At 28.0% G+C, this 24,945-nt stretch overlaps 7 protein-coding genes across 15 annotated transcripts in view; 3 read left to right on the forward strand and 4 right to left on the reverse strand.

Annotated features, from left to right (window-relative positions):
* Positions 1–3,364, forward strand: part of LOC127063106 (SH3 domain-containing kinase-binding protein 1-like) — a 3,425-nt gene extending 61 nt beyond the window's left edge. The window contains exons 1-9 of one of the 5 annotated variants that reach the window (XM_050992459.1): positions 1–15; positions 756–967; positions 1,054–1,458; positions 1,550–1,760; positions 1,858–2,255; positions 2,341–2,442; positions 2,522–2,619; positions 2,709–2,880; positions 3,017–3,364. The exon at positions 1–15 is cut by the window's left edge and continues 61 nt beyond it. In XM_050992459.1, the coding sequence (XP_050848416.1) occupies positions 809–967; positions 1,054–1,458; positions 1,550–1,760; positions 1,858–2,255; positions 2,341–2,442; positions 2,522–2,619; positions 2,709–2,880; positions 3,017–3,124 (1,653 nt within the window). In that variant the 5' untranslated portion in view covers positions 1–15; positions 756–808 and the 3' untranslated portion in view covers positions 3,125–3,364. Of the gene's footprint in view, positions 16–271; positions 968–1,053; positions 1,459–1,549; positions 1,761–1,857; positions 2,256–2,340; positions 2,443–2,521; positions 2,620–2,708; positions 2,881–3,016 lie in introns of those variants that run through there. The other 4 variants (XM_050992458.1, XM_050992456.1, XM_050992454.1 and 1 more) reach the window with 4 other exon arrangements.
* A 3,406-nt stretch (positions 3,365–6,770) lies between these two features.
* LOC127063122 (C-type lectin domain family 4 member E) lies at positions 6,771–9,181 on the reverse strand. Its single transcript, XM_050992492.1, has 4 exons — positions 8,765–9,181; positions 8,513–8,662; positions 8,204–8,431; positions 6,771–7,961 (listed from the first exon to the last, which is right to left on the reverse strand). Exons 1-4 carry the CDS (start codon positions 9,009–9,011, stop codon positions 7,786–7,788), a joined length of 801 nt encoding a protein of 266 aa, XP_050848449.1. The 5' UTR covers positions 9,012–9,181; the 3' UTR covers positions 6,771–7,785.
* Positions 9,182–9,319: 138 nt separating this feature from the next.
* LOC127063125 (adenylate kinase isoenzyme 1) lies at positions 9,320–12,640 on the reverse strand. 3 transcript variants are annotated; one of them, XM_050992496.1, is made up of 5 exons: positions 12,379–12,640; positions 10,719–11,012; positions 10,494–10,619; positions 10,247–10,432; positions 9,320–9,932 (listed from the first exon to the last, which is right to left on the reverse strand). In XM_050992496.1, the coding sequence occupies exons 2-5, from the start codon at positions 10,902–10,904 to the stop codon at positions 9,861–9,863; spliced, it is 570 nt and encodes a 189-aa protein (XP_050848453.1). In that variant the 5' UTR covers positions 10,905–11,012; positions 12,379–12,640; the 3' UTR covers positions 9,320–9,860. The 3 variants fall into 3 exon arrangements, with proteins under 3 accessions (XP_050848453.1, XP_050848455.1, XP_050848454.1); XM_050992498.1 differs by lacking the exon at positions 12,379–12,640 and adding an exon at positions 11,856–12,280; XM_050992497.1 differs by lacking the exon at positions 12,379–12,640 and adding an exon at positions 11,878–12,279.
* A 1,048-nt stretch (positions 12,641–13,688) lies between these two features.
* Positions 13,689–17,017, forward strand: LOC127063107 (T-complex protein 1 subunit eta). The gene is made up of 6 exons (XM_050992460.1): positions 13,689–13,852; positions 14,516–14,776; positions 15,009–15,338; positions 15,428–15,900; positions 15,979–16,248; positions 16,338–17,017. The coding sequence occupies exons 1-6, from the start codon at positions 13,850–13,852 to the stop codon at positions 16,612–16,614; spliced, it is 1,614 nt and encodes a 537-aa protein (XP_050848417.1). The 5' UTR covers positions 13,689–13,849; the 3' UTR covers positions 16,615–17,017.
* A 296-nt stretch (positions 17,018–17,313) lies between these two features.
* On the forward strand, positions 17,314–22,459 carry LOC127063102 (F-box/WD repeat-containing protein 5). 3 transcript variants are annotated; one of them, XM_050992447.1, is made up of 10 exons: positions 17,314–17,675; positions 17,809–17,966; positions 18,073–18,250; positions 18,365–18,557; positions 18,641–18,847; positions 18,945–19,216; positions 19,309–19,639; positions 19,752–19,964; positions 20,058–20,277; positions 22,259–22,459. In XM_050992447.1, the coding sequence occupies exons 1-10, from the start codon at positions 17,387–17,389 to the stop codon at positions 22,304–22,306; spliced, it is 2,109 nt and encodes a 702-aa protein (XP_050848404.1). In that variant the 5' UTR covers positions 17,314–17,386; the 3' UTR covers positions 22,307–22,459. The 3 variants fall into 3 exon arrangements, with proteins under 3 accessions (XP_050848404.1, XP_050848405.1, XP_050848403.1); XM_050992448.1 differs by having other exon boundaries at positions 20,058–20,229; XM_050992446.1 differs by lacking the exon at positions 22,259–22,459 and having other exon boundaries at positions 17,315–17,675; positions 20,058–21,562.
* On the reverse strand, positions 21,278–24,829 carry LOC127063127 (uncharacterized). The gene is made up of 5 exons (XM_050992500.1): positions 24,681–24,829; positions 22,676–22,784; positions 22,453–22,606; positions 22,235–22,302; positions 21,278–22,097 (listed from the first exon to the last, which is right to left on the reverse strand). The coding sequence occupies exons 1-5, from the start codon at positions 24,762–24,764 to the stop codon at positions 22,069–22,071; spliced, it is 444 nt and encodes a 147-aa protein (XP_050848457.1). The 5' UTR covers positions 24,765–24,829; the 3' UTR covers positions 21,278–22,068.
* LOC127063109 (succinate--hydroxymethylglutarate CoA-transferase) lies at positions 22,871–24,539 on the reverse strand. Its single transcript, XM_050992463.1, has 2 exons — positions 23,362–24,539; positions 22,871–23,246 (listed from the first exon to the last, which is right to left on the reverse strand). The coding sequence occupies exons 1-2, from the start codon at positions 24,433–24,435 to the stop codon at positions 23,016–23,018; spliced, it is 1,305 nt and encodes a 434-aa protein (XP_050848420.1). The 5' UTR covers positions 24,436–24,539; the 3' UTR covers positions 22,871–23,015.
* Positions 24,830–24,945: the final 116 nt, after the last annotated feature.

A 24,945-nucleotide genomic window follows, 5' to 3' on the forward strand; every position in this document is an offset into this window, starting at 1 on the left:
TACAATAGTCGGAAGGTAAGTATATTCAAGTTCAAAGAGAAAAAAACATTCTTGTGAATAGGAAGAGACAATAGTTTACTTTACCTTTCTTAATCACGTGGCGATAACATAGCACAAAAATGAACGCTTTATATCTATCGAACTTATTCAACAAGTTTTCATACAAGAGACTTTTAAGATGCGGCCAACGAACCGGCACAGATTACGATTTGGCGCGTTCTTCGATCACCGCCAATGAAGTTGGCACGCGCGATTTACCCAGATTGCATCTTGAAGTTGACCCCGAGTCTCCAAGTCCAAGATGGCTACTATGACAGATTCGTCGGGCTGTCAATCGAGTTTGGGATACGCCTAAATTTTTCGATCCTAATATCTCGTTTTCTAAACATTATCTTACGATGATGCTCGTAAGTTTGCTCGTTACTGTGAAGACTGTAGAATGCTCGATAGATGAATGATTACCTCAGACAGGCGTCTCGTCCTAATTATACGTATGCTACCTTTTGTCACGCGTGTTTATTCGTTTCAACAGCATTGTTATTCTCTTATAGATTTCTTTACTATTTTATGTTTGAGAATGATTCAAATATTTCGGAAAAAAATCGATTAAAATTAAAATGAACGTTTTAAAGATTGAAAAGGATGATTTAAAATTAGAAATTTTTTATGTTTCTATTAACTTTCATTTGTATGAGAAAAAAACATTCAATACATTTTTTTCTAGTAGGTATTTAGATCAATTCTCTTCCTTTCAGATATAAGATTGTAAGACATAATATATTCATGAACTATAAACTTTAAAAGAAAGATGGAGGCGATTGTAGAATATAATTATTTAGCTAGGGAACCTGATGAATTAACTCTGAGAAAAGGAGACATAATAAAAGAAATTAAAGTGATGTTGGGTGGTTGGTGGGAAGGTACTTTAAGAGATAAGCGAGGCATGTTTCCTGATAATTTTGTTAAGGTATATATTATACTTTTATAATCTGTTATTTTATTTTATTGTTAGAAGCTGTAACTATACGATATAATAATCGTTTATCTTGGTAGGTGTTGGATCCATCTCCAACAAGTGGTGCGAGCACAACTGAAACCGTTAGTAGTACAAAACCTGAAGAAGTTACTTTACGTAATGGAGGATCTGGAAGGAGGTGGTGTAAAGTTCTATACAGTTACGAACCTTGTAATGAAGATGAATTAACTCTTGTACCTCAAGATTCTATAGAATTCTTGGGTGAAGTAGAAGAAGGATGGTGGAAAGGTAGACTTAGAGGGAGAGTTGGTGTCTTCCCTTCGAATTTTGTTCATTTAAGTTATGAAGAAGAAGATAAACACAAGAAAGATAAGAAAGAATATTGTAGAGTTCTCTATGCATACGAGGCAGCTAATGAAGATGAATTAACTTTGGTAGAAGGTGAAATAATTGCATTACTTTCTAGAGATGCACCAGATAAAGTAAGTTCTTACTAAAAAAATTTAATTAATGTAAAACATATCTAATGGAAGAAGGAAAGAATAAAGTAACACTTTATTATTGTTATTAAAGGGTTGGTGGAAAGGAGAATTGAGAGGACAAATTGGCCTATTTCCTGATAATTTTGTTGAAGTTATTGGGGCAAAAAATGATCATCAAGAACAAGAACAGTGGCACGAAACGAGTCAAGTAACTAAATCTGTTACAAAGCATGCTCATCAACTAAAGAAAAGTGAAAAAGCACATGCTAGAAAAAGTTTAGATCCAAAAAATATACATACAGGTATATCCTTTCATTTTATACATATTAAGTATGAAGCTTTCTAAAAAATACATTACATAGCTGATATATTAAATCAATGATTGTGCTTATCTTTCAGATCATTTTAATACCATGGAAACAACTAAAAAGATGATATCGACATCATCATCTTCTGTCTCATCAACATCACCTTTGTCTAGTGTTGGAGGAGGAGGAGCAAGTAGTGGGGGAGGAAATGGAGAAAAGAAAACAATGGGCAACCATTCGCTCATTTCTAATTTGAAACATTTTGTGAGTGATACTGGAAGTAATAATGGCAATGGAAATCCAAGCGTAGCACTAGGAGAAGAATTGGATGGAGTAGAAAGAGGTGAAGGGGCACCACTTTCGCACTTAACAGCTTCGCGTGCAAAAGCACCCCGTCGTCGTTTACCTTCTTCTCAACATTTACGACATCATGCTACTGGAACTACCACAACAGCAGGCTTACTTAATACAACGATAAACGCCATTACGGTATTTAACACATATTTATATTCAATATTTACCCTTCCAGTAAGTTTTCTTTCATTGAACATTATTTATTTTATCTGTATTTTAGGAAGATAATTTATCAAATGGTAACACTGAAGAAACATTAGAATCATTAAGGGAAGATGACAGTGAAAAACTTTCAGCAAAAACAAGAAAAAAGGCACCTTGGGTATAATTATAAATTTAATTTTATATTAAAAAAAAATTTCTTTGTTACGTTATATTCTTGATATTGTTTATTTATGTAGGTAGAAGAATTAAAAATGAATCAATTGGAAAGGAGAAAAGTCGGATCGGTCGATCGTGTCGACAAACCGGAAGTTAAGAAAGAAAGAACTTTTTCACGGTATATTTATAAAATACAATATCTATTTATTATTATTTTTAAGTTTTCTTCATCTGAAACTTATATGAAAACATTTTGTAATGTAACAGGTTAATGGTATCATCTAACACTGTCGATACTGTTGGCAAACAAGAAACAGATTGTGAAGATAAACAAAAAGAAAAAGAAAAAAAGTCAGATACAATAGATCATGGGACTGTAAATGTATCTGGGACTTTGTCCTTTGTTCCATATCATCTTTATAGTCAACTGCTAGAAAGGGTAAATATATCATTATATACAATTATTAAAAATAATTTTTTCTTAAAAATATTTTTTCATATCAACAACTACATCTTCTTAAACTTTGGATTTTTTAAATCCACTATTTTATCAATATTGACTTATCCGTATAAAGGTTGCCATGCTGGAAGAAAAACAGGCACTATTGCAGCAAACTGTACAACAACTCTCCGAACAGCTTGTACCACTTATGGCAAATGCCTCAATTAATAACAAAGTTTAAAACATTTTAATATGTGAAAATCGATGCGTATTTCCTGAAACGTATTTTTATAACTTTGTTGTTTGTCATCATGTTGCAAATAACGAAGTACTAATACTACTAATAGCATAATTATTACTAGTACTATTATCATGGTTGTTATATATTTATTGATTTTGGTGGTGTCATTTTTTTTGTTTGCTCCACCAATGCAGTAACAGTATTTGCCTATTCTGGCCATAAACGCAACATTCCATCTAAGATTTTTTTAACCATAAATATTCTCTGTTTTTTCTTTGCATGATCTTGATATTTTATGTGATCTCACGATATCCGCCAGATTTTTTTTTTTTTCTTTTTATTATTTCGATACTTTTTCGTCAATTGTGATGTTTTATATATTAGTGACATATTTTCACAGACAAAAACTTTTATTGTTATAAAAAAATACCAAAAATTGTCTCATTATAGCAATCAAAGTTTTATCTATTGAGAAAGAAAAGCTTAAGTACTTAAATCAGTTTAATTGAATACAATGTGATTTTTGCCCATCTAATAGATGCCTCGCATATATTCATATAACGATAATAATCCGTAGTAAGTTTATTCATTCGAGAGTGCCAATACACCCTACTCTGTTCACTGCATTTGTGAGGTGCCTCCATTCATTGAAATACAAAACACTTATTTGGAAACTCATATTTATAAATACAAGTTGCGACTAGTTTGTCGATAAATTAAGTCCAAAAATTGAATGTGTCATTTTTTAAGTATTGCTTTTCAAATGGTGCTAATAAAGTAAGTGGTATACAAATATATCACAAATTTGTAGTATACACATATGAATGAGGTAGTAAACAATGAGAAAAAGAATCTATCACACAGACATGGATTGAAACATATAAAAAAACACTTATAGTGAAACAAATAAGAAGCTATGTTTGGCATTATTATGAAAACGTTGAACATTTGACAAATTTTTTATTTTCTTAAAAGAGCAAGATTTTAAGTAAATGTATAGCATGAACACGAATTAGATACGATATTTAATTTTTTATATAAATATTTGTTAAAATCTAACTATTGATTCAGGCAAAGCAAACTAGCATTGTACATTTCCGCATTAAGAAAATTTTCGAGTATATTTTATTTATGTGTGAATACATAAGATGCACAACACGCAATTTCTGAATTTCTTATTAAAAATTTAGTGTAAAAATTCTAGTCTGATAAATCAAATTTTTCTGAATTATATACTGCAAATATCAGAATACATAAAATCAATATTCGTGATCATAAATGTGACTGTTAATGTAAAATATACATTATATATGAAATATAAATATTGTGACGCATAAACTTTCTTTTACACTTAATGCGCACACAGTTAATTTATATAATGATCAAAATTTATTTATAAGCAGCAAATAATTGCTCATACCTGTATATTAAAAAAATTACTTTTGGTAATATTAAAGTCTTTCGGGTTTAGGGCTACTCATCCTGTTCACATTAATATTATATTTAAACTTTGCTTCATTCTACATAATATTGCCTAATACTGCATGAAAGTTTTTAAAGCATTCCAAAAAGTTTATATATTTCTAAACGAAGATATATAGAATACTTATACTTATATAAACACATTCCTTATTTAAGCAATAAATAAAATATATACTAAATGGGGAGATATCATTCTAGTTAAAAAGAAAAAAAAATGTGTTCATCTAATTACACATGCATTATTATAGGGTTGTAAAAAATTTGGAACGCACTTGGAATACGATGTATTTTTTTCGATGCGATCCGTCCCGAATTATAATAATGCAATGTGTAAGCTTATTGCTTTTCATTAATGAATGAAACATGGTAAAAATATAACACGTGTGCAAACAAAATTTTTTCAATGATAAGCTTATAAGCTTCTCTTTATTGTAATCTATTTTAATGCATATTTAATCACTATGATTACACACTCTGTATCGCATATTAGAAATGGCATAAAAATATATTGCCTCTGTAAAATATATTGTAGGAACATATCAATAACTTATTGCAGATATACAGTTTTGTCAAGTAAAATAGATTTAATGAGAAAACTTTAAGAAAAACCTATAGAAAAAAATAATTTGAATTATATTGTAAACGGAATCAGAAAGCCATAAACCCAGCAAGACAATTGTTATTGAAATGAATCCTATTTGGAAAAGATATAGTACTAGTACTTTATCATCCTACTTTGTGCTAACTATATAAGTGTACAATAGTGATTAATATTTTTACTAAGTCTTCTTAACAAGCATATAATGCTGACCATGCTTATAAAAAATATCTAACACTTTAAAACACACCATTTATTAGAAAACAACAAAATATGTGTATATTGCACCATAAACAAATCGTTTTATACTTTTATATTTCACTGCATAATAATCAAGTCAAGTCGTTTTTTCATATAGCTTTATACAAAAAATTTTCATTCCTCTAAGATCATTATTTCTGCTAACAGCTTCGTCATTTTTGCTTATTCTCGTAGATTTATCACAGGACAATAATAGTTTTAAGCAAAATTGAAAAAGATCTTCTTATATTTTTTAGCGCTATCTATTATATTTTCTGCATGAATATTTAATAAAAATTTATTTCTTTGAATCAAATATATTGCAAAGTTGAATAATTGAAAATTAGCAGATCAATTTTCAGCATGCTTTTGCTTTCTACAGAATAATTTATGCACGAACTTTAAACACTTATCATTACTCTAATGGATAAACTACTGTTGTACTTGTGTATAATAAACTATATGGTCCATTCATTTCATCATCCTAAAATAATGTAATGAAGTTATTACGTGCCATAATCGTCTTTTTTCTGAGTATATATATACATATATATATGTATGTATGTATGTATGTATGTATATATATATAAAATATATAAATATAAAATTTTGTTTGTCTAATTGCATTTCTTACTGATATATTTCATTTTTAAATAATCTTATTTGGCACAAAATATTGTATAATTCATTCGTAGATAGCATGAAAATGCTCGATTTTGAAATGCATTAGTTTATACTTGCCTATAATATTATGAAAATAACTTTTACATAAGAATGGACCAATACTTTTCGCGAGTTAATGAATTATTTATATAAAGCACTTTAACAAATAACTAAAAAATCCTGTTTATATAAATCTTTGTACAATCTTTATAACAAAGCTTTGATTATTTCTGTATGATATACTTTTACTAGATACTTTTAAACTTATTTTTGCACATAAATATTAATATTTTAAGTTTACATATATATAGTATGTATTATTTTATCTATTTTGTTTGTTTTATGATAATTATAAATATTTTACACGAAATAACAAAACAAAAAAAAATAAACAGATTATACTAATGTAATTTAATTATATGTTGAAAGAACAGAAATTTTATTAAACATTAATAATATAATAAAAGAGAATACAGTCAAGTGAAAGGCCTATCAGATTTTGTATTCATTGTATAAAATATTCAACATAATTTTTTTTTCTCATATTAATATTAATTTTATCTCATACTAACTCTCTATAAAATAATATAAATGAACTTTCATTTGACTGCTCTATATAAATACAGTAGAACTTCATTTATCAAAAGCGTCCGATCTATATAATAATTTGATGATTAGGACAATATTATGATTAGTAACATATATTTATTCTTCTAAGATTGACTTAGTATTGAAATCGTAATATTGAAATATTACATGATAAGAAGAATTTAGTTTGAATAGAAATGTGCAACTGGATTGCATGTTTTAAACAGAATTCAGAATTAAAATGTAATATGAATTAGACAATGGAGATAAATGGAGATTTATTGTAGTTACAAAATTCACATATATATTTTAATCTTCATCCAGAGCTATATATAAAATAATAAGCTCATAATATATATATATATATATATATATATATATATATATATATATATAAAAGAAATATGTTATATATTATATAATAATATATAAGTATAATATATATATATAATATATGCATATACGTACATATATATTTTTTTAATAGTTCGTTTCTTATTGTTGCTTTACATCGAATGTCATCACGAGACATTTATCATACATGTTTTATTATTAACATGTTTTTTAAAGTCCTATTGAAAGCATTGTTTCAGTAACAATGTAACTTAAGATCCAGTATAAATGTTACGTTATAGCTTGTTAAAGACAATGTGTGTAGATGTAAGTAATAGTTTTAAGACTATAAGTTTAATGAATATAGAATTGAAATATCAGAAAGAGCATTTTTAAAATTATTAAATTAAAAATGTGTGTGCGTGAGTGTGTGTGAGTGCGGGTGTATACACACACACACGAACACGCATTCATACACGTAAGCAACAATGAGTGAGAGTTATATTTTTCTTCTTGTTTCCTGTCAATTGTGCGCACGTACAGAGTTATGTTGTTTTAATTCATATTTGTAAATATTCTAGTTCTCTAAACATAACACTAAAGATTCTTGTAGTTCCAGATTAAATATCTGTACATAAGTAGATTCGACTTTTATTTACCCTGATACAAATATTACCCATATGAATATATATATATATATATATATATATATATATATATATATATTATTAAGTTATAATATTATATTTTTTATTTATTAATATAATGGAAAAATCTCACATATATAAGGTAACGAAACGTAACAAGGTATAACTCTCCAAAAAGGTGTAACGTGTGAATTAGATGAAGATGTAAGAATAGCGACGCATCCTCTTGAATTAGAAGGTTCTCTTGTGCCCCATGCACGGTATTCGAAACACAACAAAGGTTCACCTGTAGTATTAATGAAACCAAAATTAATCTTTTGTAATTGAACCCTTAACGATCGAAAGACCACACATAATGTTCATCACGGTTACACAGTTATGCTGTAAAAAATGAAAGGCCCCTTTGTTTTCTAAATGTAGTCAATATTTTTTCATTTTGTAGGAATTTGACCGTTAAGGGTTAATATCATTTATGTTACCTTAGAATCTCATAAAATAATAATATATAAAAAATAAATAAATTACAACCGAACGAATTTTTCCAAATTTTTTCGTCATCATTGTTACTCAGACCAACGTATCTTGGAATTTTATGCGAAAGATACTTAGCCAAGCCATTCATACGCTCTTCGCTTATCACATGCGCAAGTGATCCGTTCAATTTCTGGCAAAACATTTGAGCTTGAGTATAATTTAAATTGTTATCCGATAATATAAATAATCCTGCTTCGGGTACGCAAACTATTGTACCTCCCCCTAAAAAATATCAATTTTTATTCATTTTTCTTTTTCGTTATAAGAAATAAATTAATTTTTATTTAGTTTCGTGTTAATTACCAGAATTGATGTAATTAGGATACATGCTGTAATATCGATAATTCTTGTCCCTTATCAGTGACGAAGAGTTATATATTTCTGGACACTGTAAAGCCTGACACAGATTTCTCTTTGAAGCTTCATTTCTCAAATGATTTCTAATGGTACTTCCTTTATTAATTAAAAAAGGAAAAATACTTTTTACTAAAACGAAGTGATTAAAAAAAATGTTTTATATATAATACTATTTTTTTTTTTTTTTTATTCACTCACCATTTAAATTAATGTTTAGGCCGAAGTTGAACGCCAATGCTTTCCTCGATGCGGCAAATTTTTTGCACTCGTACAAATTATGAACTATTTTTCTTGAAATAATCGTTTCATCCGAACGTGCTCCGATACGATTTAATTTATACGATGGTAATTTTCGAAGATTAATAGCACAACAACGATCACAATGACTCGAATCCAACAAAAAATTTGTTATTAATAAGACAGAAAACATAATGAAATAATTCATATTTATGTTAATAAATTATAACTCTGCAAGAATTTAAAAAGAATGTCTGATAATATCACAATGTAATATCATGTAGATAATATTAAATTTCATGTGATCAAAAAAGGAAATAGATGTCACACGAATATCCGGATAGAGTTGATACACTAATAATGCAACACAATTGAAATTAAAATTACTGAAAGATCGTACTTGTAGTAGTAACAACGTACATATAAATGCATGTACGCTACATACTGACCAAAGGATTAGATAATAGATGAATCATTCATCTAATCGATAATCAATAAAATAAAGTAGACTTCGGGAATAATTCCAATATACAATTTATTACACATTCATAGTATCGATCGATATATGAAAAGCTGTAATAGTATAATATTGCTCAAGTATATTGTTGTATCGTTAAATGAAATCATAATATTAACTCTTTCCTATTGTAATAATTGTAGGCATGGATATTCCGTTATTCGCTCTCGCAGTGGTAGACGTAAAATCAATTTCGAAAATCTCAATCTTAGGGAGTAAAGTCTGAGAGATTCATATTTTGTTTATATTTCATAAACACAACGTATAAGAAAGTTGCATAGGATTCATTGCCTAAAGTAAAAATACCGAATGTATTCGGAAATTTTTACCAGAAAAAATGAAATAAAAATTTGCCGTACTTATTCAGAGTAATTTTTCTTTTTAGGATAGGATCTTAGTTAGTACAATGTAAACGGTATTATCACACACTTCGTATATTGCTTAACATCTCTATCTAAAAATTGAAATCTCTTTTGGATGCGATAGTCAATTAGGCTATGCTTGAGAAAAGCTCACAGGGTTGCGTGCTTTGCCAAAACATTAAGCCAACAAACGATCGAGCACTGTACAAACTTCATTGAATATTTCCTCGACGCTTCTTTCGGCGTTAATCTGGAAACATTTGATCAAATCAGATATAAAATAATTTAATTATATATTAATTATTATTCGATTATTATTAACAAAATTATTAACACTTTACATGCGCACGACGAAATATTCCGTTCTTACTTAATCCGTGCGATTTTTGGAGTCAGAATAATTTCCGAGGCGTAAAAGCAATTTTGTTAAATACAACTTTAAATATATTACGTATGACTTCTAGTGGTGTCAAGTGTACTTTGTGAAATCGTTAGAAATAACACGCGACGTACGTCAAAAATATTCTTCATGCATATAAAATGTTAACGAAAATTAAATCATACCCTGACAATTTTGTCCTTGTAATATTCTACAATTTTGCCATTCTTTTCATTAAACGTCTCGATTCTTTTCTTGATGGTCTCAACGTTATCGTCAGCTCTTTGAGACACTGCAGCACGGCCAAGAAGCCTTTTGCTCATTGTCTCGTTAGATACATCAAAAAATAGGATGAGATCAACTGAACAAACCTATTTAACGATCATTTCAAATTATATCAATTTAAACAAAGGAAAAAAATTAATATCTTACATTTTTTTGAAAAAGAATCCCTTGTTCCAATTCACGAGGATATCCATCGATAAGGAAACCTGTTTTCGTAGTACCTTCGATACGTGCTTTTTCCATCTTTTCCTTTATAAGATCCAACACGATGTCCTACTGAAAAAACAGATCGTTCTCTCTATGATATTTTCATTGTAAATCGGATCCTTTCTAGAAATTTGTCATTGAACATAAATATCGAATATCTTTTACCGTTGGTACTAACAAGCCCTTGGTCATTAATTCTTGAAGCGAAGCTCCTCTCGAACTACCGCTTTTTACTTCATCTCGCAAAAGATCACCACTACTCAAATGTAAAAATCCATATTTTTTGATTATAAGATCGCATTGCGTTCCCTTTCCACAACCAGGACCACCAATCACCCATATCGTCTTCATATTTTTTAACGAAATATACTCTGTCAAACTTAATTTCGATAAGCTTCCTGTTTTTTGTATTTGTATTTTGCAAATATTCTTAGTGCATTTATTTAATCCTTTCTCGACCTACAAGTTTACGTTCTTATTTAATTGATAAATCATTTTGAACGAGAGGATTTTCTCTCTATCGATAGAAAAGATATGAAAACTGATTTATTCATTTTCATATCGTCATTTGTTTCATGATACATAATAAATTATTCATTAAAAAGCTAAAAGGTTAATTTTAAATGCTCGTCTCACATTTATATTTAATGCTCGTTTAAAAAAAAAATTTACACAAGGTCCACTATTTATGGAAAAACCGGCACCCATTTTGTATTATATTTTCGGTTCTTTTCCCTTTTTTTTTTTTTTTTTTTTTTTTTTTTTTTTATAAATATAAATTCTAATATTAAAACATCAACGACTTTAAAGTCTTTTTTCCACATGACATATATTTTTAAAAAGAAACACTGTACTTGACCTACTTCAAACGAGACTTGCCTATAGCGATGTCCTCGCTACCAGATTTTTTTCAATATCAAAATGTTATCTGATAACTACGTTTTAATCAATTCTAATCAATCAATTTTAATCAATTTAAAAATATTTCCTTACTATAAAATAATATATAATTATTATATTTAATAGATCAAATATAACTTAACATGAAATATCGATGTCGTGTTTATTCTACATAATAATATTAAATAAAAAAATAATATATATATACACTAATAATCGATTTTAACATAAATGATTACAAAAATGATCAAAAATTCGTACAGTTGTTCATTCTACAAAATAATGAAGTATAATAAACGAGATGAAATTATATGATATATAATTTAATATGATAATATGTATATAAATATGATTTTAATTATAATAATAAACAAGCGATAAACGAATGAAAAAAAGGTCCACCTTGCAGAGTTAGAGTACTCACTATTTACACAACCGCACGTCGCGAGTTCCGTAGCCTACTGCCGACAAGAATAGTTCAGTAGAGCTTTCGCGTGAAAATTTCGAATATATCGATTTACCATTGGCTCGTGAATGATAAGTGGGGATAAAATTTTGCGCATTCGCACTGACTCAAAGGTCACGTATTACATACAGTCAGATTCAGGAAGGGAACCGATTTAGTTCACTATCATAGGTTTTGGACAATTAATCAAACAGACACGTTCAAATTGTTAATTAAAAGTTAAAAAAAAAAGTAATATATTTCTTATCGTGTAGCTTGCTATCGTTTAGACCGTCATACGAATTTTTATTGTATATTTATTATTATTTATTTATTTCTATTAATAGCAAAAAAATATCAAAGAAGTGATACTTCCCGCGTGAACGAACGAATTATTTTTAGTTATGTTAATTACATAACTGATATATCAATGGATTATTTGTTGTTATCAATGTTACATCGTAATAAAATATTTGTTACCTTATAATTATTATGATCAAATGTCAGAAGTAATAAATGGTCATATAAAGATAAATTCAATAGGAGAAGATAGGAATAGACGAAGAGCTTGCGTAAAAACACGATTTAACAATAGTTTTTCCTTTCGTAATAAAATAGTTAAAAGAAATAAAATGATAGTGAAGCGAATAATACACTGAAACGAAAAAAAAAAAGCAGAAAGATATCAACGTAATCGATGAGAAACGCTCACGTTCTTCTCCGACGACTTTCAATGGAAACGCTGAAGGATGTATTAAATAAAAATCTGTAAATTTATATATGTACATATCCATATATACGCGCGCGCAGTGTCGCTTTACTACTTAGCAGCGATTAAAAATAAATGTGTAGGTGGAGCTTGATCCCGGGTAATATCGCGTAACGATATATATCCTTAGAAATTTTATCTTACCACACTTACTAGATTTAAATTTGCATGTGTTTATTAAAAAAATCTTCTGTTTCCTATCTTCATTCTGGATATAAGAAATTTCCAAATTTTAGAGTAACATCGTTAAATGTTTTTCTTATTTCTTTTACCTATCTATTTAAAAAAAAAAAAGGAAGTAATATAATATTACATACACATATACAAACTTGTAATATATTAAAATATATATAATTTGTTCTTTATTTGCTTTATCACTATTATGTATATGATATGTTGTATGTATGTATCGTAACAACGCGTTATTAACCTAAAAACGAATACATCAATACTATTATTTTTTAATATACATATTTAATAATTGTTTAACATTATTTTTTGACTTCTTTCTACTTACTTGTTGTATATTTTTTATTGATTAATTTAATTATAACTAAATTAACAAAATTAAAAAGTTTTATAGCAAAGAAATTCATTTACTTCGTCTCGTTTTTGCGTTGTCATATAAAAATTCTTAATCTTTCATACATTATATTAAGCTTTTAATTTCCACATGCATTATAATTAGGTTTAATGATACATCATTTTTATTCTAATATTTAATTAATTATTTTTATCTTGTAAAATATAAAATAAATTCGTACCATAATATAAAAGGCGGGAACGCAATACAGTGACGTTTTAGTAAAGGTTAGTTCTATTTCTCTCTCTCTTTTTCATGTGCGTGCACCTTATTGCAATTGCTTGTTGCTGATTGGTGAATTATTCTACGTACATTATTGTATAATATTTTGCAATTTTTCTTTTTTATTTCAAAAATGATAACAGTAATATATTATATATATTAAATACTATATATTTTTTATATTTAATTACACATAATTGAAGGTAACGAATCTGTCGATAATGAAGACAAACAAATTTTTACTCCTCCACAAAAGTTCATAAACCTTATTAATGTATAGTTCATGACAATTTATTCCGAACTTAAGATTCTGATTTTTTGCTGAAAAGCACATTGGGTGAATTTAAAGAAAAACTTTCATACAAGAATTTTGGAAGATGGTAGGTTTTCTTAATGCAAAATATTATTATATATAACTATACACTTGTTTTGCATTAGTTATATATTTTTTATGTAAAACAATGTACTCAAATATTTCTTGACTTTTCTATACTAGCCATACATTATATTTCATATTATTCCTTCAAATTAATTAATTTATTTATTTATATTCTAAGTTAATAAAATTTGTATATTTATATTTTTTTATTAAATCATATACATATATCTACACAAAAACTTTGTGACATTTTATTAGAGATTATATTCTTCTAACCTTATAAGGAAATTAATTTTGACTCACGCCCACTTATCATTACCGGTAAACGAAGTATTTATCTTTTCAGGATATAAAGACAATATATATACATGCGCAATTACTTAAATAAAAATTCATACTTTGTTTTCCCTTGTTAAATGTTTTATAAATAATAAATGAATACCTATAAATTTTTGATTCAGTTGTTTTAAATAGTATGTTATAATAAAGTGTATAATTGATAAAGAATATTTAATAGTTTGTGAACCATTGAAAAAAATTATATAAAAAAGCAAAAGAACAAAAATTAAAAAGATGGGAAGATATATGAGAGTACTATTTATTTTTGTTATTAATAAAATATTTTTTATTAATGTCATGTATGTCAATTAATTTTTATTTCCAGCAACCTCAAATAATTTTGTTGAAAGAAGGTACAGATGCATCTCAAGGAAAACAACAAGTAATATCAAATATAAATGCATGTCAAGTGGTTGTAGATGCTGTGAGGACCACGTTGGGTCCTCGTGGTATGGATAAGCTTATTGTAGATCAAAATTCTAAAAGCACTATTTCTAATGATGGTGCTACTATATTAAAACTATTAGAAATTGTACATCCTGCTGCTAAAACCTTGGTAGATATTGCGAAGTCTCAAGATGCAGAGGTAAATTTTGTTATATTACAAAATTTTTATGATATTATCTCTCTATAATGGTATAGAGCAAAAGTATAAAAATGAAATACTGTTGTTCTTTATTTAGAGAAAATTGAACAGAGGATGTATAGACTAGTAATTTCTTGTAGTTACTTGAAATTGCTTCAATAATATCCAACATATAAATGAAAATAATTATAGAAACAAAATTTAATAATTCAAAATATATTATTTTACACAGGTTGGTGATGGTACAACCAGTGTTGTTTTATTAGCAGGAGAGTTTCTAAAACAAATGAAACCATTTATTGAAGAGGGTGTTCATCCACGTATCATAATTAAAGCTTTGCGTCGTGCACTACAACTTGCAGTTGAGAAAATCAATGCATTAAGTATTAAAATGAATAAGGATGACCTTAAAAATCAAGAAAACCTCTTGAAAGAATGTGCAGCTACTTCTATGAGTTCAAAATTAATTCATCAACAAAAGAAATATTTTAGTGAACTAGTTGTCAAAGCTGTTATGATGTTAGATGATTTATTGCCTTTAAATATGATTGGTTTTAAAAAGGTATTATATTTGTTTTTACTGATAATACATCTGCATGCAAAATACATATTGGCTCATTCAAAACTTGCAATTATTTATTTAATATATAGGTATCTGGTGGAGCTTTAGAGGATTCAGAGTTAATTGAAGGTGTTGCATTTAAAAAGACTTTTTCATATGCTGGATTTGAAATGCAACCTAAGAACTATTCTAATTGCAAAATTGCTCTATTAAACATTGAATTAGAACTTAAAGCAGAGAGAGATAATGCCGAAGTTCGTGTAGATAATGTTGCAGAATATCAAAAAATTGTTGATGCAGAATGGAAAATTTTATATGATAAACTTGAAAAGATTTGGCAAATTGGAGCGAATATAGTATTATCTAAATTGCCGATTGGAGATGTAGCGACACAATATTTCGCTGATCGAGATATGTTTTGTGCTGGTAGAGTTCCAGATGAAGATTTAAAAAGGATAATGAAAGCATGTGGTGGAAGTATTTTGACTACTATACATGATATTAAGGAATCAGATCTTGGAGATTGTGGCCTCTTTGAAGAAAAGCAAATTGGCGGTGAAAGGTAATGATTTTTTTTTTTTTTTTTTTTTTTTTTTTAAATCTATTCTGATACTAAAAGTTATAATATTTTTGTTTCTAGATTTAATGTACTGCGTAAGTGTCGTCACGCGAAAACTTGTACATTTATTTTACGTGGTGGAGCAGAACAATTTTTAGAAGAAACAGAAAGATCACTTCACGATGCAATTATGGTAGTAAGACGTATGGTGAAAAACGATGCCATTGTTGCTGGTGGTGGAAGTATCGAAATGGAACTATCGAAAACTTTGCGCGATTATTCCCGTACAATTGCAGGGAAAGAACAGTTACTAATTGGTGCTTTGGCAAGAGCTCTTGAAATTATACCCAGGTATAGATTTTATATAAATTATTTTTTACTTGCAAAAACTATTACAAAATCTAATCATTTTATTTTATTTTATTTTTTTTTTACTGTAGGCAATTATGTGACAATGCTGGTTTTGATGCAACAAATATTCTAAATAAGTTGCGACAGAAACATCATAAAGGCCTGTATTGGTATGGTGTTGATATAAATTCTGAAGACATAGCTGATAATATGGAAGCTTGTGTTTGGGAACCTGCAGTAGTTAAAATTAATGCTTTAACTGCAGCAACCGAAGCTGCCTGTTTAATTCTGTCTGTAGACGAGACAATAAAAAATCCAAGAAGCTCTAATGATTCTGAAGGTCGTGGAATGGGAAGACCAATGTAATATATCATTACATTGGAGAAGAAAACTAAGAAGAATAAACAAAGAATTTTAATCTTCGTGTACTACAGTAAATAGTCTGTCGTACTTATTAATATTGAAAGTTTAACAACTATATGCTATTAATTTTACAAATTAAGATTTGATTTGTATATGATATTTTTCAGTTACAGCATACAATAAATACATGAGCGATATTACTTAAATGAACGATCCTACTATCCGAATTCAAAATCAATCGGAATCTTTCTTAAAATTGTCTTTACATTAATTTTTTAATATGAAAAAATTTAATGATCTTAATGAAATGGATAACTAGTTATAAAATAGTAGTATATGCTTATATAATTCAATGCCTTAACTTAAACGCTGTATTCAAATATAGTAATCACATGCATTAAATTTATATCGTTTTCATATATATATCATTATGAAGTTCGCCTTTTGTAATATTTAATACGTATTAAGTAATAAATACTTAAATAAAACAAAAATTTCTAGTCAAATCTTTTTTACGAGATTATTATTTTAATAAAAGTAAATTGAGATCTATCTACTTGTATGTGTGTGTACGTATGTGTGCGGACGCGCATGTGTGTAGATGTTAATTAATTTCGTAGTTCTTAAATTTACCGCCTAAATTTGGACCAATCGGTAGAAATCGTTACTGCGCACGTACTTACATTTCCCTGTCTAACATCATAGGTGGAGTAGTGCGAGCAACAACTACTGACAGATATCAGCTGTTCCAGTAAATAAGGAACCGCATTTAGGAATGGATGTGGTTGAAAATATTATAGAAAATGGAACAAATAGCGTCGAAAGTCTCGACGAAGAAACAAATACAAATGGAGATTCAACACAAATATCAGAAGGTGATGAGAATTGGTATTATATGCCAGATTCTATACTTCTCAGTATTTTTCAATACCTAACACCAAGAGAACTAGTAACAGCAGGAGAAGTATGTAGATCATGGAACAAAGTATCGCAAGATGAATTTCTTTGGAGAGATTTATTCTATCAAACTTATAAAATAGATTCAGATATTGGTATTATGCCAGGTCAGTTGTGTTATATATTTGTATAATATTCCATATTATCCATATATTATCATACACGATAAAAAGATCTGGTGATGAAAATATATTTCATCTGTGACAAGTTCACTTATAACTGTAAATATACATGTTTTAGGAAAAACTTCCTGGTTTGAAGAATTTAAACGTTTAGCATATCATACTCCTTTAATAGAAACTGAAGTTCTCAATCATCATTCACATCAAGTATTGCATGTTAGTTTTTCGCACAATGGCAAAATGTTTGCAACATGTTCAAAAGATGGATACATTCTTGTATGTTCATTTTACTTGTCTTTCATAAAATTAATTTATACTCGTAGAATTATAATAACTTTTATATTTTTTTTATTATCTATATATTAATCCGAATGATTAATAGGTATGGAAAAGTCAACACCCAGTTAATATTATATATCTTAATGACATGAAAACGTTTAGTTGGAAATATACTCAGTTTTCACAGTTTAATTCTACTGATACTTTGCTTCTTGTCTCTGGTGTACATTTTGGTACACCACATAGTACATCAGGAGAAATAGCTGTCTTCAGAGTAGCACGTAAGTTTAAAAGTTTAAACAAAGGTATTAAAAAAGAAAAAAATCTATATGATTCAATCATTAAAAATTTACTATACTTATACATCTATTTTTTTATTATTTCTTTCATTATAGCTGGCTTTCAACTTCAATGTAGAGTAGCAAATAAGCCATATGACATATTTGGTACTTGGTATAGTGAACATTACCTTTTAAGTGGAAATTTACATTGGCTAGCACACCTGGTTAGTACTAGTGTACTTTGGCTAAATAAGGCTAATCAGGAATCAGCAAGTGAACATGTGCCCATCATGACACAATTGTTTAGGTATGTAAATTATAATGTAGTTTTTTTATTAATATTAATTATTGTTAAAAAATTAAGAAAATTTTGAAATACATAACTCATAGGTTTTATAATGGAAATGCTTCTTCAATAAGAGCAATTATGATTGCAAATTGCTTAGCTCCTGCAATTGATTCTGAAAGTTCACAAGATCAACCTTCATCATCAAATATCAAAGAAGATAATGTTCAAAATCACGTAGGAACATCTTCAACTAATAATTCACCACAGGAAGAACCAGTTGTACTTCATCATGTCTCATCTAGATTACAGTAAGACCATTTATTGCATAATTGATATATTTGATAATTCCATGAAGATACATAAAAGTTAATCACATTACAAAATAATATAAAATTATTTAAATAGATACAGTACAATAGAAGGACGTTTTATGAATTGGATAAAACTTGGTGATGGTTTTGAATATGCTAGTCCCATACAATACAATAAGGAATATAGACAAGTTGAAAAAGAAAAAACAGTACATGAAACTGATAGTGAAAGTGATAGTGAAAATGAGAATGAAAATGAAAATGAAAATGAAAACGAAAATGAAAATGAAAATGAAAATGAAAATGAAAACGAAAATGAAAATGAAAATGAAAATCATCAGTGGAATGAAGAGAACGAATCTGCAGGTATATAATGAACTTAAAATCCTACAGAATATATATATATACATATATACTAATTTTATGAGTAATTATTTTCTTATTTTTATTGCTAATAGAATCATCAACAGCAGAAGAGTGTGATTCTGATGAATTATCTAATAATCCAGAGAAATTTCTAATTTTTACAACTGGATCAAAAACATATACACCTCATCAAGTTGGTTTTAAAAGGATCAAATTAGTTACCTTTCCAAGAAGATTAGATCCAGGACCATCACTTCGTGAAAGATTAGCGCAACGAGAAAGAGAACGAGAAAGACAAAACTCAGGAACTTTGTATACTAATTGGTTGGATTATGAAGCAGTGGCTGATAGATTTGACAAAGTAGATCACTTAATTGATTTACATGGTCATATTATAGGAATGGGTCTTTCTCCAGATCACAGGTATTTTTGATTTCACTTTTTATATATGTGGTAACAAAAATGACTAATTTTATGAAATCTTATGCATTGCATAAGTGAAAAAAATATAAATACAACAATAATATTTTTGCAGATATTTATATGTTAATACAAGGCCTTGGCCAAGAGGATATGTTATTACTAATCCATTACAACCTCCACCTATAGCTCAAGAAATAGATATTCACGTAATTGATTTAGTAACATTGAAACAAGTTGGTACAATGTTAAGGGCACATAAAGCATATACTCCAAATAATGAATGTTTCTTTATATTCCTGGATGTATGCAACGAATATGTGGCAAGGTGAATAGGATTTTAACAGTTCTTAAATTTTTTGTTTCAAATCAATAATTCGTATTTGAATATAATTCTTAATATTACATTTTTTTTTCTTAGTGGTGCTGAAGATAAACATGGCTATCTTTGGGATAGACATTATGGAGTTTGTTTAACCAAATTCCCTCATTCTGATGTTGTCAATTCTGTAGCTTTCAATCCTAAAGATCCCGAGATGTTAGTTACAACTAGCGATGATTATACAGTCAAGATATGGCGCAGTCGAGCCATGGTAAAATCCTTAGGTTTAAACGAACATTCTTTTAATCGAGGAATGGAAGTAAGAAAAAAGAGCAGTTATCATAAACCCGGTTGTAATGTTGACTGACTAAAGACTATTAAATTTCCTATTTAAAAGCTTCTAATTAAAGAATCATCTCTCAGCCTTGTATATCTACTGGATCATAACAATTATGCCTGCGACATTCACCTTAACACAAACATGATTGAGCACATTTACGCATAGTATGAATGCAGTTGAGATTATTATATATATGTGTGTGTATGGGTGTGTGTACGTGTGTGTATAATTTTGAGTGTGATACAACTGTATAGTTCTACAAAATCAGCACTTTTACTATATGTTCAGTGTTCCTGTTAATATCTTCCTTTAAATTACTTTTTTATGTTTCTACTGTCCATCTATTCCTTGTTGTGTAATAACCAAATGAAACAACATGATTAGCTGTTATTTTTTCTGCTCAATTAGGATATAAATAAATGTATTGGCACGTCCGTGTCTTCTCAAAATATATTCAAATTTCTATATAGAGAATGATATAAATAACTATTGTGAAAGTTTGTTAAAGTACAACATCATCAAATATATCATCAGTGATATTTACTTTTTCGTTATCAAGTAAAGATTTTTAATGTTATTTTGAAAATATTTATAAGTTTTCTAAAAAGCAACTTAACTACTAAGCTACTGATGTATTATATGATATATACTCGTACATACAAAAATATTTAATTTCTTTAATATTACAATAACAAATATCAAACTCTTTTGATAGTTTATTAAATGCGATAATTATTAAAATTTAGGAAACTTTGATTATTTTTATACGTGACATGTTTGATTTTTCTTTTTAATTTGCGAATTTCTATGTATATATTATAACTATTATTTCTCATTAAATGAACATACATTATGATAGGATTAAAATACAAAGAATAAGGAGAGAGTTATCATTCTATATTGAAGACAATAAATTTGATTGTAAAATTACGGGAATTTCTGTTAAATGACATAAAAAATATACTTATATACAATACTCTTTCAGATTAATGTAGGAAGATGTATTTCAGAATACAGTGTGCTTAAAAAATATAATGTAACATATAATAAGAATATAGTCTTAAGCATGTCACGTACCTGTCATCAAAATATATCTAAGTGCAACATCATGAGTGATTAACAACAGAAGCAATATAATGTTACTATTATAATCATCCTGCAACATATATCATATCATGTAATAAGATAAATATAAAAAATCTTATTTCTTTATATTGATCCGAAATTTATTAACATTTTTTCAATAAAATATAATTTTGGATAACATGTCTATAAATTCTTAAATGCACTATTCATCAAAAAATTTAGTTTTTTATTATTAAATAAAATTAAAATTCTATAAAACTTCAGACCATTAGTATCAATTTTGATTAAAATAAATATAAAATTGTGAATCTAGTATTTATAGTAACTAAGTCAAGATAATTGGAGATACATGAATAATAATTAAATTGTTATATAAGAACACTGTCAAAACATATATTTAAAAAAACTCAAATTGATTAAATGTTATTGAATGGTCTATTCTCTTTTGGAATTCAAAGAATTTTGAATTTTTATAAAATACTAAAAAACTGAATGATGAAAGATGTAACATACTGATGTATCACAAATCAATATTATCTCTCTCTTTGAAAAAGCAGATATAAAATGAACATTTCATATTTCATAAAATATCAACATAATGCCGCAGTTTTTATTTGCAGCTTTCTTTATAACATCTGTGCATAATACTGTGTACTTTGCATTATAATAAGACTTTAATTTATGTTATTTATAATGGTTGGTGTTTGCAGTGCCTGTAAAATTAAGCTCATTAAATTACATATTTTTTTAAATATATATATATATATATATATACACACACACACATACATGAAAATGCATCATTTAAATATCATAATGTAATACAAAATAAAAAAGCTAATTAACTAACCTGGGGTGCTTATACTTTCCTCAGATGAATCTACGTAACATTGATGTGGAAGACAGATCATGGACACCCTAGTCTCAGTGGGAAATAGTTAGTTATTGGGAGAAAAATGAGAATATATATATTTATATTAATCTTGCTTCTATTAATTCTAAAACAAATGGAAAAGTGCGCTTAGTTGAATATTTGCTCACATAAAACTATTTAATAAAGTAATTTACCATAGTGGATTCATTTTATGTTGAGATGGTTCTGCATTATTTGGTAAAGCCTTTTCATGAACATCTTTATGACCATGGCAATGTTCACATTCATCATCACTATCATCAGAACTACTTTCACCAAAATTTTTTGGTTTTTTATAAATACAACAACCTAAAAATAGTATCAAACTTTACATATAATTCACTTTTGATAATAATAGTCTCATTTGAATAAACATACATTTTGATTTCTTTTTATTCATATGTTCATTGTCTACAGTTCCCTGAGTCCACTGAACTTTTTTGTTTGATCGTGGTTTCCTAAGACGTAAGCGTACAGTTGGAACATCCTAAAAAATATAAATCTATTATGTTTATCAAAAAAGAATATTATTAAAAATATATGCATTGAACATTGAAGAAAATAATAAAAAAGTTTGATACAAATAAGTTTTATTATATAATACAATACAATGTTTTATGGTAAAATTATTATGTAAATAAAATAAAATATATAATTACTATAAAACAATAGATATATAATCATTATTTATATTTAATATGATAATATTTTAATTTGATCATTGTATAATTTTCTGGGATATTAAATTTTGTATTTCATTATCAGGATATTTTAATAAATCTCTTAAGATTTCAATTGTATGTTCCCCTAACATTGGAGGTGGAAGTCTAACAGTATTATTAGCATAACTATATGTTACTGGTGGTCCAACAACCCTAATTTTTCCTATATTAGAATGTTCCATTTCTTTAACCAATCCTATGTGTTTTACATGATTGTCCTCAAAGACCTACAAAATAATGTAATACACATAGAAACCTATTATAAAATAAATATATTTCTTCTACAATGTTTTCCAATATTTCTTGAGATGTGTAACTTCTGAACTTCCTAAAAAAATTTACCTGTCCTATGGTATTAACAGGTCCATATGGAAATGTGGATCCTTCAAATATTGTCATCCATTCTTTATTTGTTTTCTTTTTAAATTCACTTCTAAGAATATTCAATAATTCTTTTCTATTTTGCACTCTATTAACATTATTCTTAAATTTATTACTATTACCTAATTCTATTAATTGCATCTTTTGAATTAACTCAGTAAATTGAAAATCACTTCCTGCACCAACTGTTAAATATCCATCCTTTGTTGGAAAAGCTTCATAAGGCACAATACTTTCGTGTTCAGAACCCCACCTTGTAGCCTCTTGGCCAGCATTCAAATAATTTGACCCGATATTTATTAAGCTAGCAATTTGAGTAGATAAAAGATTACACTGAATCCACTGTCCCTCCTTAGTTTTTAATCTTTGAAGCAATGCTGCCATGATAGCACCATGTGCATAAAGACCTGTAGCCATATCAGTCATAGCTACACCTACTTTGCATGGAGGTCCATCTTTAAAGCCTGTGATATGTAAAAGACCACCTATAGAACTAGCAATGACATCATAACCTGGTCTATTAGCATAAGGACCTGCAGAGCCATAACCAGTTAAGGAACAATATATAAGATGAGGTGCTATCTTTTTTATATCTGTATATCCTAAACCCATTTTCATTAATTTTCCTGGAATATAATTTTCTACAAGTACGTCAGACTTTTTAGCCAACTCATAGATAATATTTCTTCCTTTTTTTAAATCTATGCATATACTCTTCTTATTTCTATTAACGCTCACAAAATAAGTAGATTCTTGGGTTCCATTGAAAAATGGTGGTCCCCATTTACGTGCTTCATCACCGCTACCAGGCTTCTCAATTTTTATAACTTCTGCTCCAAGATCCCCGAGGATCATAGTGCAATAAGGACCAGCCACTATACGCGTAAGATCCAAAATCCGAATCCCAGATAACGGAGAACTATCGTTCTCTGGCATAGTACAGAAATTCTTAAATTTGTTGATATTGTATACAAATGGTAAAAATCTTGCTTTTACAGTGGAGTATAATATAGTAGAACCAAATGGTACGCACATATTTGTTCTATTTACGTGTATAATTCAAAATAATGGAAAACAATACTAGATGTAATATTTACCGCCGTAAATATAAACAATAGCACTCATATAAAAATTCAAAAATTTACCGACAAACATAGATCTTTATCAATCAAAATTCAATCGATCTCTTAATAGTATAAAAACTTTCGATTTTGATTCTTTATAGAATAACAAGTAACCGGTACTATCAGTAAAATGACGTATAAGCTAACAATACGAACCTGTGATCCAGAATCGGTGATATCCCCCTCCAATACCGTCTCCGTTTGCGATGCTGATTGTTCAGGCAAAGTTGTTCTTTCCATATCAACTGATTACTCTTCAAAATGTAGAATGGGATGTAAGCGATATAAACGCACTGAGTTATTTATTATCGTATGTTTATCCTTAATAAAATATATATAAGAATGACGCCATATTTAAATTATAAGCTACTACACTCGTATGATACGTAACGAATTAAGTATATATTCGTGTGTATTTTAA

Source organism: Vespula vulgaris, chromosome 4 (genome assembly GCF_905475345.1).
Source record: "Vespula vulgaris chromosome 4, iyVesVulg1.1, whole genome shotgun sequence".
NCBI classification, from domain to species: domain Eukaryota; kingdom Metazoa; phylum Arthropoda; class Insecta; order Hymenoptera; family Vespidae; genus Vespula; species Vespula vulgaris.

What these genes read in the sequence shown, in the direction of transcription:
- LOC127063122 (XM_050992492.1), bottom strand. Translation starts at nt 9,011, where the DNA reads ATGAATTATTTCATTATGTTTTCTGTCTTATTAATAACAAATTTTTTG. An exon ending in CCTAAACATTAATTTAAATG is followed by an intron (nt 8,663 to 8,764) that starts GTGAGTGAATAA and finishes TAATTAATAAAG; the next exon opens with GAAGTACCATTAGAAATCAT. An exon ending in AATTTGGAAAAATTCGTTCG is followed by an intron (nt 7,962 to 8,203) that starts GTTGTAATTTAT and finishes TTAATACTACAG; the next exon opens with GTGAACCTTTGTTGTGTTTC.
- LOC127063125 (XM_050992496.1), bottom strand. Translation starts at nt 10,904, where the DNA reads ATGAAGACGATATGGGTGATTGGTGGTCCTGGTTGTGGAAAGGGAACG. An exon ending in AGGGCTTGTTAGTACCAACG is followed by an intron (nt 10,620 to 10,718) that starts GTAAAAGATATT and finishes TTTTTTCAGTAG; the next exon opens with GACATCGTGTTGGATCTTAT. An exon ending in GGATTCTTTTTCAAAAAAAT is followed by an intron (nt 10,433 to 10,493) that starts GTAAGATATTAA and finishes ATCGTTAAATAG; the next exon opens with GTTTGTTCAGTTGATCTCAT.
- LOC127063107 (XM_050992460.1), top strand. An exon ending in ATATGATTGGTTTTAAAAAG is followed by an intron (nt 15,339 to 15,427) that starts GTATTATATTTG and finishes TTTAATATATAG; the next exon opens with GTATCTGGTGGAGCTTTAGA. An exon ending in GCTCTTGAAATTATACCCAG is followed by an intron (nt 16,249 to 16,337) that starts GTATAGATTTTA and finishes TTTTTACTGTAG; the next exon opens with GCAATTATGTGACAATGCTG.
- LOC127063102 (XM_050992447.1), top strand. Translation starts at nt 17,387, where the DNA reads ATGGATGTGGTTGAAAATATTATAGAAAATGGAACAAATAGCGTCGAA. An exon ending in CAAAAGATGGATACATTCTT is followed by an intron (nt 17,967 to 18,072) that starts GTATGTTCATTT and finishes AATGATTAATAG; the next exon opens with GTATGGAAAAGTCAACACCC. An exon ending in TGAAGAGAACGAATCTGCAG is followed by an intron (nt 19,217 to 19,308) that starts GTATATAATGAA and finishes TATTGCTAATAG; the next exon opens with AATCATCAACAGCAGAAGAG.
- LOC127063109 (XM_050992463.1), bottom strand. Translation starts at nt 24,435, where the DNA reads ATGTGCGTACCATTTGGTTCTACTATATTATACTCCACTGTAAAAGCA. An exon ending in CTGTTAATACCATAGGACAG is followed by an intron (nt 23,247 to 23,361) that starts GTAAATTTTTTT and finishes ATTATTTTGTAG; the next exon opens with GTCTTTGAGGACAATCATGT.
- LOC127063127 (XM_050992500.1), bottom strand. Translation starts at nt 24,764, where the DNA reads ATGGAAAGAACAACTTTGCCTGAACAATCAGCATCGCAAACGGAGACG. An exon ending in GAATAAAAAGAAATCAAAAT is followed by an intron (nt 22,607 to 22,675) that starts GTATGTTTATTC and finishes TACTATTTTTAG; the next exon opens with GTTGTTGTATTTATAAAAAA. An exon ending in CATAAAATGAATCCACTATG is followed by an intron (nt 22,303 to 22,452) that starts GTAAATTACTTT and finishes CACTGAGACTAG; the next exon opens with GGTGTCCATGATCTGTCTTC.